The sequence below is a fragment of the Podarcis tiliguerta genome (assembly GCF_965153285.1).
Source record: "Podarcis tiliguerta genome assembly, chromosome: 9".
NCBI lineage: Eukaryota > Metazoa > Chordata > Lepidosauria > Squamata > Lacertidae > Podarcis > Podarcis tiliguerta.
This window is the reverse complement of record NC_139542.1, coordinates 55,825,564-55,843,619: the sequence shown is the minus strand read 5'-3', so window position 1 is coordinate 55,843,619 and position 18,056 is coordinate 55,825,564. Positions and strand designations below refer to the sequence as shown.

The 18,056-nt window shown below is 42.1% G+C and overlaps 1 protein-coding gene across 22 annotated transcripts in view; it reads left to right on the top strand.

The window, feature by feature from the left end:
• Positions 1–18,056, top strand: part of APBB2 (amyloid beta precursor protein binding family B member 2) — a 170,071-nt gene that overhangs the window by 77,569 nt on the left and 74,446 nt on the right. For all 22 annotated transcript variants that reach the window (XR_014515359.1, XM_083458188.1, XM_083458172.1 and 19 more), the window contains one exon: positions 882–1,706. Coding sequence is in view for 21 of the 22 variants with exons in the window: in XM_083458188.1 (XP_083314314.1) it covers positions 882–1,706 (825 nt within the window). In the remaining variant the exon portion in view is untranslated. The remainder of the gene's footprint in view (positions 1–881; positions 1,707–18,056) is intronic.

The following is an 18,056-nucleotide window of genomic DNA, read 5'->3' as shown; positions in this document are numbered from 1 at the left end:
CTTGGGATAAACAATAAGAGAAGACACTTCTTTTCATGCCCTGCTTGTAGGTTTCTCTGGTTGTCCACTCTAGGAAGGAGGGTTCTAGAGAGGCCCTCAGTATGATTGAGCAAAGCTTTTCCCTTAAATATAATGTTAAAGGAAAAGTTCTGAGGGCCTACCAAGAACCCTCTTTCTATTCTGCCCTTCATCAGAGGATCACAGGGTGGTTTACAATATAAAAACACAAAAATACATACCATAGTGAAAGAAAAAATTAATACCCGCTCTCCCCAATTTAAAAGGCCATATATTGTTCTTAAATACACCTTACCCAGGGCAGTGCCTTGTCAGTCTCCACCAATGCACTCTTATTTTAGTATTGTTACACTGCAAAACTGGGTGAAAAAGCAGAAATCAAAAAGCTGCGGTGAGATTTTGCCATGTTCTTCCCCTACGTAGAATGCATGAACCAGGGGAGGGAAACTTCTGGGCCTCCAGATGTGGTGGGCCAGGAATCCAGCTCCCATCAACCCCAGCCAGCATGGCCAATGGTCAGGGATGAAGAGAGCTGTTGTCCAAACAACATCTGGAACCACAAGTTTCCCACCCCTGGCATAAACCTTACAATTTCCCTGTTCATTTGCATGAAGCTTTGGAGAGATTGGCATACCTGGTTGCGCCTAGCTACCATGAAGCAGAGCTGTATTGAATGAGCGCACTAAAACCCTTACCCCTCCCCTGGTTATCTGCGACCTGCCATTAAATTCAAGACATTGCTGCTTATTTCATGGGTGGATATGCATGCAGGCTTTTCAATCCTGTTTCCAAGCACACTTAACACCTGTTGATTATTATGCTTAAGGATACATCATGAGTGTTTGTTTCTTCTACTTCCCCAGTTGACTCCGGTGTGGAAACCTTGGCAGGGTTTATGGCAAGCAACAGCGCGACGGACATTGTGAATCGGAACGGTCCTGCCACTCCGCCCAACACGCTCCACCTGCGCTCCTCTCACAACGAGCTGCTGAATGCCGAAATCAAGCACACAGAAGTCAAGAACAGCACTCCTCCAAAATGCAGGAAAAAATACGCGCTGACTAACATCCAGACAGCCATGGGCCTTTCGGATCCTGCTGCGCAGCCCCTGCTGGGCAACAATTCTTCCAACATAAAGCTGGCGAAGAATGGGGAGAACCAGCTTCGGAAAGCAGCGGAGCAGGGGCAGCAGGATCCTAACAAGAACCTGACCGCTCCTACGACGACCGCAGGCATCAACATAACTTCTGAGAAGTTGGAGGGGAAAGAGCCAAACCAGGAGGATTCCTCAGGCAGCGAAATACTACCCACGCAACGCCGGAGAACCAAGAGCTTCCTAAATTACTATGCAGACCTCGAGACATCGGCAAGGGACGTTGAGCAGAATTTGGGGAACAGCCAAGTGGCAGGGGAGGAGAAACTGTCCTCGCAGTGCAATAGCCAGGCATCCACAGTGATTGTTAACGGGGACGCCTTGCTTCAGAAACAAAACAAGCCAGCGAGTCCGGAAGATGGACAGGTAGCCACCGTATCGTCGAGCCCGGAAACGAAAAAGGATCATCCTAAAACTGGTGCCAAAACAGACTGTGCGCTACATAGGATTCAGAACCTGGCTCCGAGCGACGAAGACTCTAGTTGGACAACGCTGTCTCAGGATAGTGCATCTCCCAGTTCGCCAGATGAAACAGGTACAGATGCTTCTTTTGTATGTTGCGGGTGTGTGGGAAGGCAAAATGCTATGCGCTTGAGTAAATCCTTGCAAAGAGTGAAGTTTAGGCCAGTATATCAGTTGGCTTCAAGGAATGCAGCTGAGATTGCAAATTTTGCCGAGCTTAAGTTTTTATCTTTATAGCGGGACTTTCTACCCTTTAGCGATGCAATAACTCACCTTAAGAAAAGTTTAATTCTTTTGATCATATAAATGGCTGTGATAAAACTAAAGAAAGTTCAGCTAGCCTGTTAATAATGATCAAATGACAGTGTTACTTATTCTGTCCAGTTGCTACACAAAATTGTTGTTTTAAAACTCGGAGCTTTTTTCCCTGGTACTTTCTGCTTTGTATTTAAATGTAAATTGCGGCAGCTCAATCCTAATCACATTTATTTTCAGAATGTGGCTTTGAGTTCGGTGGGACTTTGCTTCCTGATAAGTATTTTTAGGGTGGAGCTTTGAACTGTTACGGAATTGACAATCAATAATCTTCAATAGGCAAAGCGGTGCTGCAGTAATACATAGGATTGCATCCAATTCTGGCTTTCTGCTAATGGAAACACTTCCACAAGACGGGGTATCTGATATTTCTAAAGTCCTCCTATGCAGACTTCTATTTCCTGAGGATTGTGGGATCCTCTGGGACAGAATGGGATATGGCATAAAGGGCTTCTGCAGTTGATCGGGGTATGGGGATTCTTTAGAATCCGCTAGTCTATTTATACATTTTAAAGTCACACTGTTAGCTTTCATGTCTATATCATGTGAAGATAGTGAATTATAGACAATAGAAAGTGGACGGGTCCCCCCCCCCCCCCGCCCACAGCTTTTATTTGTCAAACTTGTGAGTGTTTGCAGTGATGGAAACACACAAATAGGTATCACAGGGACAAGTGATACTTTCAGTTTTATGGTTTGTTTGTAACCCATGTGATGGCACGTCCACACAGCAAGCTGTTGGTGTGAAAAGCCTCTCCAACATGATGGTGGCCATTTTGGCTATGCCAACATGCTGCCATTTCCCCCCATTGAGTTATGTTGGTGTGATTCAAATGACAACAGCTGCATTTGGGGGAACAGGGTCTCAACAGCTTGGTGTATGATAATGCTCCTGTGTAGTTATGTTTCAAACGTTGCCCATCTCACTGATTCGGCCCTTGGCGTTTGTTCTGCATAGGTGAGGTATAAGCAGCCGCAGGATTGACTCCAAGCCCAGAGGGCGATCTAGCGAAAGCCTTCCCTTGTTTTCTCCTTGTTCCACCTTTTTGTCTCCTCTCCATACCCCATATCTTAGTGTTGCTGCCTGCTATTAACCTGGTTATTTTTCAGGTCTTGCTGATAAATCACCCACTGCTGCTACTCATCCCCTGCTTCTCCCTTTCTTCCCTCTCCACTTACTCTTCCAAACCTTTTGCATCCCTTCTCTTAAATCCTCTGCTGCGCCTCTGTATCCCAGAGGTGCTGGGCTCTGGCCCCAGCCCAAGTATCTGTTGCTAAGGAAAAAGAGAAGAAAGAGAAGGCAATCATAATTCAGACCACACTTTTAAAAACATGGTTTTCAGGTTTCCCCAAAGCTATGAAACATGAAATATGAGTGAGTTTGGCCTGATAAATCTGTGCTTCAGCATTTTTTTTAAAGCAGCATAGAATTCCTGCCAAAATTGTCTACTTGATATATGCTCCTAAGTGGATACTTAAATCTGTAAAAAGAAGGGAAGGGGCTGCCATTCCTCCCCGTGGAATGGAATCCAGCAGCTGCTAGACTATCTAGCAAATTTAGAGTGCGTCAGTGTGTTTAAAACTGTGCTTCTGCATAATGTTGCATTAATGCGCAAGCGATCTAATTCCAATGGCTATATGCAAAGAGGATGCCCAATGCCGGGGCAAACCCATAGCCTTATTTCCTTTCCTGAATAGCAATGTTAGGCACGTAAAAGATAAAGCCATAAGGTAAGTAGCCTCAAAATTGACGCACATGTGAAGGAAATTGGAATTACAAGTGCCATTCCTAGTGAGATAGAGTGCTGATTGGGATTGCCTTGTTTTTGCAACCCTCTGACTTACCCCAAATAGATTTCCACCCCACCCCACCCATGAACTCCAACTGAAATATGTCACAAAATATATATTTCAGATGAAATAATGAAGTGTGGGGACAAGAGACATGAGGCCCCTGTGTGTTCTGTTCTCCTTGCACCTGTGTCCTTGCAGAAGGCATTGTAGGAAACTGAACCGTTGACAGAGGCATTATCAGATGATAAATTGATCGCTTGACAGGTTTGCCTCTATTGATGCTTAGAAGAAAGCATCCTTGGAACAAGTGCTGTGATACAGACATCTGTATTGTCTGGTGGTTGTGTTTATTGTGTTTATTTGTTTAATTTAGTTGTTCAGTTTATATCCTGCCCTTCATCAGTTCCGTTGATTGCAGAACTGGTTACGTCTTAGCACACATTTTATACAATAAAATGTAAATAACTGCTATCCTCTAGCATACAGCAAATACCAATAGAATGGTCACCTGCACACACCATATATTTATAAAGCACTGTTATGCCACTTCAACAATCTCAGAGGTTTCTGGGAACTGTAGTTTGTTAAGGGGGCTGGGAATGGTGGCTGAGCATCCTTAAAAGCTACAGTTCCCAGGATTCTCCATGACTGTTAGAGTGGCACAAGAGTGGTTTAAATGTATCATGTGGATAAGATTACAGCAGCTCTTCAGCTGTAGCCTGCAGATAATTTACTCATCCCCTTGCCAAAAGCCTGGGCGAAAAGATTAATGAACAGCAAAAAAACAAATAATGGCAAATGTGGTCATAAACAGGAATTGGTCCCAAGCTTTAGTATAACTAATAAATATGAGGTCAACAGATTAAAAGGCCCCAGGTGGAAGGTACAAAGCAAAGGAAAAAGAACAAAGAAATGATGCAACAGTCACATCTTAAAAGTCAGGTGACACTGCAGAATAGTTTATCTGAGGTGGCATATGTCAAAGCATTACCAGAGCACCTTTCAATGTTCCCTAGAATATCCTGAGCTCCCTTCCTCACCCTTTTCACTTTAGTGGTCTCTTCCTTGACTTTTGACCTGATGAGAATTCCTGGATGCCAAAATCCAAACTGGGGACAAGTACTGTGTCAAAATATGCAGCAAAGCATGGAAACATAAGCTGTTAGACCTTTAAAAGAGGCCCTTCTAAGTGAGTTCCAAAATGTCCCCTTAAAATGCGGCTTTCCAAAATTTCCCTCTTCCCCAGCGTAGGAGAAGACCACACCTTTGGTAAGTTAAAAATGGCTTACTTACAAACTGTTCAAAGGCCAGATTCATATGCTTCAGAAAAGGTTTCACGGGCAGAGAACTGAGCTTGGTGGTGAAAGTTCCTAAATGATTGGTTTAGGAACTTGAGAGACTGGTGAGAGCCATGCAGTTTGAGCTGGAGCAACTAGCTCAAACCTCGTCACATGCTGAGCTTCTCAGGTAGCCTGGGAAGTACAAAGGCTTGATGATCTAGTTCCTCCCAAGATGAGGGGAAGTAAGGTAAAGGTAAAGGACCCCTGGACGGTTAAGTCCAGTCAAAGGCGACTATGGAGTTGCGGCGCTCATCTCGCTTCAGGCTGAGGGAGCCGGTGTTTGTCCGCAGACAGCTTTCCGGGTCATGAGACTAGCATGACTAAACCGCTTCTGGAGCAACGGAGCACCGTGACGGAAACCCGAGTGCACAGAAACACCGTTCACCTTCCCGCCACAGTACCTATTTATCTACAGTGGTTCCTTGGTTTACAACCATAATCCATTCTGGAGGTCCGGTTGTAAACCAAAACAGGTTGTAACCCAAGGCGTGCTTTTGCCAATGGGGCCTCCCCCAAAAATGGGTTGTAATCCAAAAAAAGGGGGTTGTAATACAAAGAATGGGACAGGTACTTCCAAGTTTGACGTGGTTATAATCCAAAACGGTTGTAATCCAAAGCGGTTGCAAACCACAGTACCACTGTACTTTCATATCATCCAGTTTTCTTAATATTTTGTACACCTTGGTCACAATTTCTGGATGTAGATGGAACAATGCAATGAAATCCTTGTGTTCCCTTGATAACTTTCATTCTTTCAAAGCGTCGTTTTAGGAACATTTCTTCTTTTTTCTGTATTCCTCATTTGTTGAAATTAAGAATTGGATAGAAGGGATGTTATCTTGGCACCAGGTTATCAGTTCCAGCAGTGTAATAATTTTGTTTGATACGTATTTTGTTGTAATGTTCATGAAATGAAGTACTAACAAGAATTCTTTCAAAGTGTTAATTCTATCATGCAAGCTATCACTTCGCTTTGGAACACATTTTTAAAAGAAAAGCCTGACTAGCTTTTCAGACACCTTTTAATTGAATAATTTTCTAAAGAAATGTCTGAAGTAACTGATATTATAGTTAAGTCTTTTTATTCCGTTACATTTTACTCCAAGAAGACCCATTTATCCTAAATAGAACCTAATAAAGCAGACATGTATGTACAAAATATTTTTTATATGATCCCATTGAGATCCCAAGATGAAATTTAGCAGGTAGCTCTTAGAAATATTAAATAAACAATACATTTTTTGAAAAATCTAAATCATATTAATTTTTTTTAAAATTTGATTTTGTAACTTAAATTTAAAATTTAAAGTAAGTCCATCATGTGACATATCATATTAAAGCCCATGAAGTTCTGAAGGGATTGATGTTTTTAGTTTTGATGTATCTCAGTTCTGGCCTGAGCTAATAGGGTTTTTGTGTAGTACGGCACAGCTAAAATTGTCATTTAAATTTTTTTTCAGACCCTCATAACTCACAAACGGAATGAGATAAATAATTAAAATTTTAGATTTAAACTTAGTTTTGATTATTCAGCAAGTGTACAAAATATTAAGAAAATTGGATGACATGAGGTAAATAATTTGGATCACTTGGTATGGAATGACCCTGGTATGCTTTTGAAGCTGGGACAAAGCATGGGAGTTCACCCTGTTTCACAGATTCAAACCTCCAACCTTCCGATTGGCAAGCCCAAGAGGCTCAGTGGTTTAGACCCTGAGGGGAAGTAGACTTAGCTAAGCCTAACAGGACAGTTCACTCTATGGTATTAACTCCTTCGTGTGTTATTTAGATTTAACCGTGTTGTTTTTGAGACTGGTTATCCTAAAGTTTGGTCTTGCTTGAAGCTATTGGCTAATCTAGTCTGATGGATTATATTAATAATATTAATATTAATAAATTGCTTTATTATTAACTGTTCACCCCAAGGTGAACAATCTTCTAAAACAGAACATTCAAATCCAAAATCAAAACCACAGGAATAAGATGGCTCCCTAAATACATGCATCTTAAGTGTCAAAGGCCAGGGTAAAGTCTTAGGACTTTGCAGTCAGGAGTGTAATGCCCCTCTTGCGGCCGTTGTCTTAGCTGCTCTAATATCATAGAGAGGTTGATGTGACAGAGGGGTGTCAGCCCATAGCAAGGGGGCCTGAGTATTAAAGGGCAGTGATATGGGCTGGATCAGGGCCTTTGGAGCCTTGTAAAAGTTTCCACATTAGTGGAATCCATCCCATGACTCCATCTCAGGACTCCATCTAAGAAGTTTTAGAAGGCCAAGAATTCTGTACTAAAATCAGTTGGACATGAACGTCCTGAAGGCAGTATAGACTGTCAATCAGTGTTACTGAACATATGTATTTCAGTGAGACTGACGTTTCTGAAACCCTTAACGGGATTTCAGCCTTGAAATATAGTGTTGTTTTGGGGCAACGATGGGGATAGTGGGCAAAATGCTCAGCCTATAGATTTAAGATATTCTGTGTAACAACATTTTTATCATTCCATTAATTTGGAGAAACAGAAAAAATATGCCTCATTTCAGTATACGAGCAAAGATACCCAGAGTTTCAAAAAAAACAACAGCAGAAATTTCCCATTCAGTTTTTAATTGGATTTTACTACTATTCCACAGAGATATCTTTTTTTAAAAAAAAGCCATTTCCCTGGTCATTTTGGCTGACACGATTCTTGGCTTTGCTTAAATTATTGATTACAGCAGGGGGGAGGGACTTCCTGATGAGAGCAGCACTCTCCCTAATAGAAGCCTCTCACTAAATCAATTTCTACCATTGCTGCAATGCACCTTCGGGGAGTTGAAGGTTAGGAGCTTCAAGAAGAATTTCTTTTTTGCCTTCAAGGAGTGGATCTTTGCAATAAATTTTACTGAACTCTTCCTTTTTTGTGTGTGTGGCTTTCATGTTTGTAAAAGCAGCCAGGAACAAGACATTTTAATGAATTTTTGGAGGTGGAAGGAGGGTTCTGGCATCCGTGCGCAGATGAGCTGATTAAATCGCGATGTGATTGATGCCTGTAGGCTGTGGGGTCTTGAAAGCTTGTCACTTTGAGCAAAATCAGTCAAGAAATACTTGAGCGTCTGGCAATCTGGCAATCGGTTCAGTATTGCATGCACCCACCGCTATAATTCCTTTACAGCTGTCTTGGTTTCTGCCGTCTTGGGGAAGGTAGTCATTCATATGGGCAACATGTGGCATTTCCACTCTGAAATCTACAGGCTGCCAGGTGGCCTTCCTTTCACCCACCCCAAACTTCATTCCTTGTTAGACTAATTAAATAAATGTCGCCTACGTAGCGCGGTAGGTCCCCCAGCCCAGCCCCATTCAGCTGGCAGACAGATCTGGAGGCTTTGCAAAGAAGGCGAGCACGAGCGAACATGAAGCTGTTAGAACATGTGCAGAACAAACTTAAAGGATGCTGGTGGCAGATCAGCTAAGGCTGAACTGCAGAGGAGGAGGAGCGAGCAAATGTGAGTAGCGAGAAATCATATATGTTATTTCTTTCCAGCTTGTCTATGCAAGCTGCCTATTTCTGTATACAGATGTTTAGCAGCTGTTGTCATTGGGGAACGTGGGGGTACTTTTAAGTCCTGTTTGCATGTTGTCTGTACCAATTGCCGAGAGAGCTTATCCACTAAGACTGGAGTAATCAGCACAGTATGAACTTTGTGTTCTGCTGTTAGCACCTCTGTGTTAGCGCTAGTGATTAAGTTAGAAAGCTGTGATCTGCAGAGCTTGAACATTTTCACACTGGTTCTGGATTCCAGATTACCTTGGACTCCTCGCCTCCTGGTTTTCCTTCACATGCCCCTAATCTCTTCCCTGTGTCTACTTTGCTTCTCTAATCATGTTCTTCAACTTCAGGGTAAAGCAACTTTTTTCTATAATGGAAGGTTGGTTTTGAACTAATACTCATTTGTTTGGCAGTGTCTGATTGGTTTCTGGCAGATAAATTTGGCAGTTAACGGGAAATCATTTTCCAGCTCATTTTTAGAGGGGTCACTATTGTTTCACACTGTGGGTTAATCACCAGGACAGTTAAATAAATCAAAGTTAGAAGTCATTGTTAATTCAGTGAACAGAAACTTGATTTATAAATCAGTTACATATTTTTATTCAGCTAGAATATAAATATTTTTAAAATATATTTTGCAAAGCTTAGTGAGTTCCCCTGGCTCACATGGTTTGTGTGATATTTCAGAAAAAAAAGTCAATAATATACTGTTAAAATGTGGAAGGTACAATACAACATTATTTACTATCAATTTGAGAATATCTCCTTATTCAGGGTTGACCAGTTGGTATAATTGCATTCATTGTGCATTAGCATAGGAATCTGGTGCCTGCAACTTAAAGCTTCAGGCTGTCTCATGTATTGTCATTCTACAGACAATTGATGAAGAGCATTGTCTTGCTTAATTGAATTCCAAAGCAATCAACTTTTTTTGTGGGGGTGGTGGAGAGAAATGGGAGGCTTCTTTTTAAAAAGAACCAAGATTTTGCTGCTAGAATACATAGATTTTTAATGACAATATCCAAAGATGTTTTTACATTACAATATTAGCCCCAGTAGTTGTAAGGTTTATACAACCAGCCAATGAATAGGAAAGGATAATCATCTACTGCAGCTTTGCCAAACCTGGTACCTTACAGATGTTTTGGATTGCAGCTATCATTAGCCCCAGCCTGGCCCAATGGTCAGGCACAATGGGAACCCTTCCCTTTTGTGCATAACGAGGGCTCACAATCCTAATAAAGCCCCAATCTGAGATGGTGGAATTATTGGTTAGAATAATAGGATTGTAGAGTTGAAAGGGTTCACGAGGGTCATCTAGTCCAGCCCTCTAAAATGCAGGAATGTCAACCGATCATGGACCAAAGCAATGTGACCATTTTACATTAAGTAGATAATTCTGTAAGTATTGCACACCACTGATGACATTATAAATACTGAAATGTAAGTATCACAAAGGCAGTCTACTGCTTGTTCATCTGTTCTCGGAATACAATATTTGTTGTGAAATTGTGATATAAAGTGTCAGGTAAGATATCGTACCTTGTTTATGGGCAGATGGGACAGAGAGGCATTATTGGGTCAAGACCTGCAGTTTTGGCAAATGAGTTGGCTGATTGTGCATGCATGTTAGTTAATAAAGCACTCGGATATTCAGTGGTTCAGAACAGGCAGTTTTGTCACCAAGACGGAGGGAGTGCAGGTTTGGAATTTCTAAATTTTCAGTTTGTCAGCAGACTTTGTAACGTAGAGCAGGACTCTGCCAGGGCAGCAAAACACCAACTAAAAATAATAAATTCTTTTTAAAATGGGAATATTCAAATGCTTTATTAGTGGTAACTAAGCTTGATGGTGAATTTTGAGTGAATCATACGAGAGAAGCGACAGGAGGGCGACTTCTCTAATGTCTCTGCACATTACTGTAAATGGACTGTCCGAGCAGTCCGGTTTTTTTATTCATCCATCAGCCAGATTACATCTTGGCACCACTTTTGTTTGCCCAGCAACAGCAGGCTTTAATTAGCGGGATGGATCGGATAAGTTAAAAAACAACCAAAAACCTGTTTGCAAAAACCTACAGTTTTATCAACAATGCAGCAATTGCTCTGTTGTGCACTTTCACTTTATAAAACTTTTGCTTCTTCATATTTGGTTTTATGATGATATACTGCTTCCCCATTACCTTTCCTTCCTTCCCCATTACTTATTTGGTTGCAAAGCCAGGCTTCATTTGGAGCATGGCGAATTGCCATTTGTTGGCTGCATAATATTTGCTTGGCTGGCTGTGAGCTGATGTTCCCTACGATTTCCTGAAGCACATACCTAGGTTAGATTGCCTGGTAGATACCTAGCCTGCAAGCACCATGGTGGCTAAAATTGTTTTTTAGAACAGTTTTAAAATAATTTATTGCATCGTACCTTGAACAGCAAAGCCTCACTTTAAGATTTTGATGCATTTGTTTCTATAAATTAAAACTAGCCTCAAAATTGCCTTGATAGCATGCTGCATTAGTTTTGTTGTTGTTGTTTAGTCGTTTAGTCGTGTCTGACTCTTCGTGACCCCATGGACCAGAGCACGCCAGGCACTCCTGTCTTCCGCTGCCTCCCGCAGCTTGGTCAAACTCATGCTGGTAGCTTCGAGAACACTGTCCCATCATCTCGTCCTCTGTCGTCCCCTTCTCCTTGTGCCCTCCATCTTTCCCAACATCAGGGTCTTTTCCAGGGAGTCTTCTCTTCTCATGAGGTGGCCAAAGTACTGGAGCCTCAGCTTCAGGATCTCTCCTTCTAGTGAGCACTCAGGGCTGATTTCCTTAAGAATGGATAGGTCTGATCTTCTTGCAGCCCATGAGAATTAGTTAGCTGAATTAGTTAAAAAGGTAAAGGTAAAGGGACCCCTGACCATTAGGTCCAGTCATGGCCGACTCTGGGGTTGCAGCGCTCATCTTGCTTTATTGGCCGAGGTAGCCGGCGTACAGCTTCCGGGTCATGTGGCCAGCATGACTAAGCCGCTTCTGGCGAACCAGAGCAGCGCACGGAAACGCCATTTAACTTCCCGCCTATTTATCTACTTGCACTTTGATGTGCTTTCGAACTGCTAGGTTGGCAGGAGCAGGGACCGAGCAACGGGAGCTCACCCCGTCACGGGGATTTGAACCGCCGACCTTCTTATTGGCAAGTCCTAGGCTCTGTGGTTTAACCCACAGCGCCACCCGCGTCCAGCTGAATTAGTTAGCTTCCAGGAAAAAGCAAGTGAACTGCCACAGGGCTCCGTCACCCAGCACAGTGCCTAGTTAAGTGGTAGTTGTAAGAAACAACTTGTCTTGGTTAGTAGTTTTTCCTTTCCTCCCCAATTTGCCTTTTATTAATGAATCCAACACCTATAAAGACATGCTTCAAGGCCAGTTTCCCCAACTGGCTGATCCCAAATCTGCAAAGGACAACAAGCTCCAAGCTTCTACGCTTAATTGACTAATGGTGCAAGCCTAACCATGTCTACTCCAAAGGAAGTCTGGTTGAATTTACTCCCAGGTAAATGGGGTTAGGATTGCAGCCTAGGGGCTCCAAAGAAAAAGCCTATGTATGGGATCATCATTTTGGAAAACGGGGGCATTTCCCCATTAAGATGTGGGTCAGAACTCATGCAGCCTGGTGAATTGTTTTCCATTAAGGTTCTGATCCAGATGTTAATACAGTATGGGGGTGCTGATTTTTAGCCTAGTAATTTTCTAAAATCATAAGTGCAGCTGATTAAAACTTCCACAAATGGGAAGACCAGACTGAAGAGTTTGGACTAAATACCACAATGGGTGGTATTCAACAAAGCTTAACCTCTTGAAAACTAATGAACATAAGTTAGTCGTGTTCTTTAATATCATTGAATCTCCTCTGAGTAAAACTTAGTTGAATACCACCTACAATTTATTTTGTGGATTCGTCTCTCAGTTGCATCATTGGTTTTATTTCTTGATATTTACTAATAAAGCTACCTTTTTAATTTAAATACTTTAAAGTCCTGTTTTTGTGCAAGCAAAACCTCACATGGCCAGATGCTCAAGTATCGCTGTGTGGACATAGCAGTTTGAAAGCATACCAGCTCGAGTAGATAAATAGGTACCGCAACGGCGGGAAGGTAAACAGCATTTCTGTCAGCTCTGGCCCTCACCACGGTGTTCTGTGCACCAGAGGTGGTTTAGCCATGCTGGCCACATGACCTGGAAATGCTGTCTGCAGGCAAAGGCTGGCTCCCTCAACCTGAAAGCGGAGATGAGCGCCACACCCCATAGTCGCCTTTGCGTGCGTGTAAATCTATGGCTTTTGCATGGCTAGAATGTCACCCACTGTATAAAAATGTAAGAACTGCATCTGTTGCTCTGGCCCTGTCCATCACTTTCATGTGGCCCTCGAAAGCTAACGTATGATAGAATATGGCCCTCGGACTGGAAGAGGTTCCCTTCCCTTGATCTATAGTGACTCAGAATGATACAGGTTTGACTAATACATTTCTGTGTGTGAAAAAGTAATAATTTTTGAGCACATAAATACAATATTGTCCAATGAAGGAGCACTTTTGCTACTGTTGCTGAATCAATTATCATTCTAAAAGTCATTGGTTTTAGCTGTTTTTGGAACAGCTTAGTTCCTGAATGTTTTGGCTCCCGGACTCTGCAAACCCGGAAGTGACTGTTCCGGTTTGCGAATTATTTTTGGAAGCCGAACGTCCAATGGGGCTTCTGGAGCTTCCAATTGGCTGCAGGAGCTTCTTGCAGCCAATCAGAAGCCGCGCTTTGGTTTTCAAAGGTTTAGGAATTTGAACGGACTTCCGAAACGGATTCTGTTCGATTTCCAAGGTACTGCTGTATATAAATAGTGTTATCTGTGGAGCAAAACTTGTTGCAGATGGCAAAGGATGGTTTTTGAAAGAGTTTGACATGAACCGCAGTAGCCTTTTTAAAAAGTGTAGTGGTCGATGCCACCTGGTGGACAGCAAACAAAATACAAGTTTGAAAATAATTGTTGGAAAAAGGAAATGCTCACTTTGCAGGTTCTTGAATGATCTGTGAAGTCATTTCTGATTTCCCCCCTTTTTATTAATGTAATCCACAGAAACATACAAAGTACAGAATGTAACACATAATAAAGTTCAGGACATAAATAAAACTCGAGTCAAGACACAGCAAAAATCACACAATAATCTCTACCAAGTATAGTTGAAAAAAACAAATATTGCTATAGTTTTAAATGTTACTACTGCAAAAACAGACAACTGTGAGTTCTACAAAGTAGCATTATGGGGATTTTTTTCACTCCAGAGATTAATGAATAAGGTTGCTAATTAAACTGTGCTCAAATGCTCATTAAATTACATACAGTGGAACCTCGGGTTGCGAACGTAATCTGTGCGAGAGGCAGGTTCGCAACCCGCAGCGCTGCATCTGCACATGTGGGTCGCTATTCAGCGCTTCTGCGCATGCGCTAAGCACGATTTAGCGCTTCTGCGCATTCGAAACCCAGAAGTAACCAGTTCCGCTACTTCTGGGTTCGGCATGGTGCGCAACCCAAAAATGCGTAACCTGAAGCACCTGTAACCCGAGGTACCACTGTACAACTAAATACAGTGGTACCTAGGGTTACATACGCTTCAGGTTACATACGCTTCAGGTTACAGACTCCACTAACCCAGAAATAGTACCTCAGGTTAAGAACTTTGCTTCAGGATGAGAACAGAAATCGTGCTCCGGCGGCGTGGCGACAGCAGGAGGCCCCGTTAGCTAAAGTGGTTCTTCAGGTTAAGAACAGTTTCAGGTTAAGAACAGACCTCCAGAACGAATTAAGTACTTAACCTGAGGTACCACTGTATATGTATATTTGTTATAGTGCAGAGGCTAGACTTAGACTGAGTTCTCACAAGCATAAAATAAGATGGTAAACCTGTGTCTGGACTGTACCACTGTAGACCCCACTGTAGACCCCAGCTAGGGGCTCACAGAATGGAACACTTTTCCTCCCTCAATGCCATGCACAGAGAAAACTAGGTGTGCTAGAAATCTTCTCCCTGCCATTGGATTTTCCATGTGGAGTTGTTGTTGTTGTTGTTATGCGCATTGACATGATAAAGCTGAGATTCAGATTTAGAGCTTCATGTGACCTCTCTTCACACCTTCTCACCTTCTATGCTTAGTGTATTGTGGGGGGGAAGGCTCCCCCCATCCTGCTTGTGGAGGACGGGACATTTCAGACATCTGATTTGAAGTGTCATGAAAAGGCAGCACACTGATAACGATTATATTTTTTCCTAATTAATATTATAACTTTTTGTAGTCAGTGAGTTGGCTTGCAGCGTCTGGCTTGCAGTGTCATACTTTGAAAAACAAAATGAAGAATTGACTGCTCTTTTATACCAAGTTAGTATATTGTGAAACTTGTATAAATAAAGTAAAATAGGAATTAAAGGTGCATGCGCGCAGCTAAGCATATACTGTGCCTGTGTGCGTGCGCACGGCAGATATTGTTTTCTAGAATTATTGTGGATTGGGAAATACTAATTGAAGGGAAGGGACAACAGGCAGTGCAAATATCTCCCATCAATCACCACCCGCTAGTATGGATGGGAAACATCAAGATAGATTTTGGAGGCATTAAAAATGCTGAAAGCCCTGGTGTGAACTCAGCCTCTCTCTCAGATTTAAAGGTAAAGGTACCCCTGCCCGTACGGGCCAGTCTTGCCAGACTCTAGGGTTGGGCGCCCATCTCACTCAAGAGGCCGGGGGCCAGCGCTGTCCGGAGACACTTCCGGGTCACGTGGCCAGCGTGACATCGCTGCTCTGGCGAGTCAGAGCCGCACACGGAAACGCCGTTTACCTTCCCGCTAGTAAGCGGTCCCTATTTATCTACTTGCACCCGGGGGTGCTTTCGAACTGCTAGGTTGACAGGCGCTGGGACCGAACAACGGGAGCGCACCCCGCCGCGGGGATTCGAACCGCCGACCTTTCGATCGGCAAGCCCTAGGCACTGAGGCTTTTACCCACAGTGCCACCCGTGTCCCTCTCTCAGATTTAGCTTCCCATTTATAATAGGGTGACAATGTTTTTATGTGAAACACAGCACTCTAAAACAACATATGCAGACACATCATCTTATAAAGTAGGTTCTCTAACTTTACATGAAGAACTTTAATTAAGTTGTCTTCAGTTCAGTTTGATGACTAAACTTCCATAGGTTTCATTGAGCTGGCTCTTAACTGTTGGAACTAGATTTTTTTCCTCTTTTTCCTTTTTTGAACCATCGTTGGACTTCTTGAAGGTTTTTTTTTGCAAGGAAGAGGATCCTGTTGTCTTGACAACCAGTTGCACGCTGTGAAGGAGGACTGTTTCAAATGGCCAGCTTTTGGCTGTTTATATCTGTTTCTTGTTGAGTAATGCTGCCAAAATTAGACATGCTTGTTCGGCTTGCGATGCAGTTATTTGTCCTGTCGAATGTTGCTTTTCACCACATTTTAATTTTAGGGCGGCACTCGGGTTTCTTGCCATGAGTTTTTGAAGGACCTTATCTATCTGCTGACTGTCATTGTGAACTATGAGGATAGGTTGTGCTGCTGCAACACATGCAGAGTAGTGGAAACATTTTTTAAATAAAATTGTTTGGCAATGAACTGTGATAATCACTTGCATGCGAAGTATGGACATTTGCAAAAGTGGAGTTACAATCTACAGCTGTTACATAGCCGCTTCATTTGAATCCTATTTGAAACCAACACATCAAGATTCTTCTGTTTATATTTTAAATCTGTGTGCTTCCTTCGTGACTGCGTGTATCTCTTTGGGCCTGTTATGTCTCACTAGAGCTACTGAGTTTTATTTATGTCCAGAACTTTGTTATGCGTTAAATGCACATATTGGGGGGGGGGGGCTGTCATAGGAAAGAAACAAGCTCAAAAGGGGGCCACAGTTGGAAAAAATGTTGGAAACACTGTTCTGTATATATTCTGTATCACCTGTGGCCGTCTTAGAATATTCGGGGGGGGCATATGTCCCCCAGTTGGGAAACACTGATATAGAAAATAGAGGTTCTCACTCTAGAACAATTGACTGAGTTTTGCCCCTCTTTTGTAGGAACGAGCTATTGAAACTTCCATGCTTTTTATAAATGTAATTTGTAGGAAAGCTTGGTGAGGAGAAACCTCCTTAAACCAGGGTTTAATTGTATGCTTTCTAATTTTAGACACTATAGTATGCATAGTTATATTCCTTTGCACTCAGTATTACATTATCCTTTCCTTTCTTGTATTCCTGCTGTAATAATATTTTATATAAGCCACGTGATTCTCTGCAGCCTTGAACCATGGAAGAATATACAGTACAGTGGTACCTCGGGTCAAGTACTTAATTCATTCCGGAGGTCTGTTCTTAACCTGAAACTGTTCTTAACCTGAAGCACCACTTTAGCTAATGGGGCCTCCCACCGCCGCTGCACAATTTCTGTTCTCATCCTGAAGCAAAGTTCTTAACCCGAGGTACTATTTCTGGGTTAGCGGAGTCTGTAACCTGAAGCGTCTGTAACCTGAAGCGTATGTAACCCGAGGTACCACTGTACAATACTGATAAATGTTATAAAAGGAACAGTCATGTCAATTCGCTAAGAAAAGACAGGGATACCTAAACCCGTTTTTGTTGTTGCATCTATGAGACTATTTCTGTTTTGTGACTGTTGACCTTGTAAAAGAGCCTTGGGGTGCCTGCCATACTAGAAAAGATATCTTCATGAAGTTGCAAAATAATGGAAGAGAAAATTGGCTCCATTTTACTGCACTTTCAGGTCAGTCGTGCCATACGGAGATACTGCTGCCTCCTGCAATTTTTATCTCTGTCTAATTAAATTGAGGCCAAGCAATGATTCATGTTATGGTACTTTTTGATTTGCTATCTTTTTCCTTTGGAGAAAAAGCAGTAAAAGAAAAACTGTTAAAATTGTACTATTATTCCAAACACTAATGACCACCAAATCTGATGTATTGTTTACGGCACTGTCAAGTTGTAGTAGCAGTTGATTTCCATCTTGTTTTAGGAAGTTGTAGTAATATTTTAGTACAGTGCAGTAAAACCATCACAACTTGAAACACAAATTGAATTCCCAAATTTGCTTTCATCGCCTTGCCAAATTCAGCATCTGAATTGGAGCATATCATATGGAATGGAGTTTATTGTAGCAATAAATCAGCTCTGTGGTAGACTGTGACAGCTGGAGGAGAGAGTTATAAAACAGCAATATATTATTTTACTCAGATTTTACTGCACCTGACATTTTTTTCCAAACTCATCCCTAACCCTCTAACCAAGTGTATGCCCTGTGGTTCTAAATGCTGTTATGTTGAAACAAGAAAAATATTGCAACAGAAACAGTATTTAGAACCATAGGGCAAACATGAAGCTTGGACCACATTCATGATGATGATT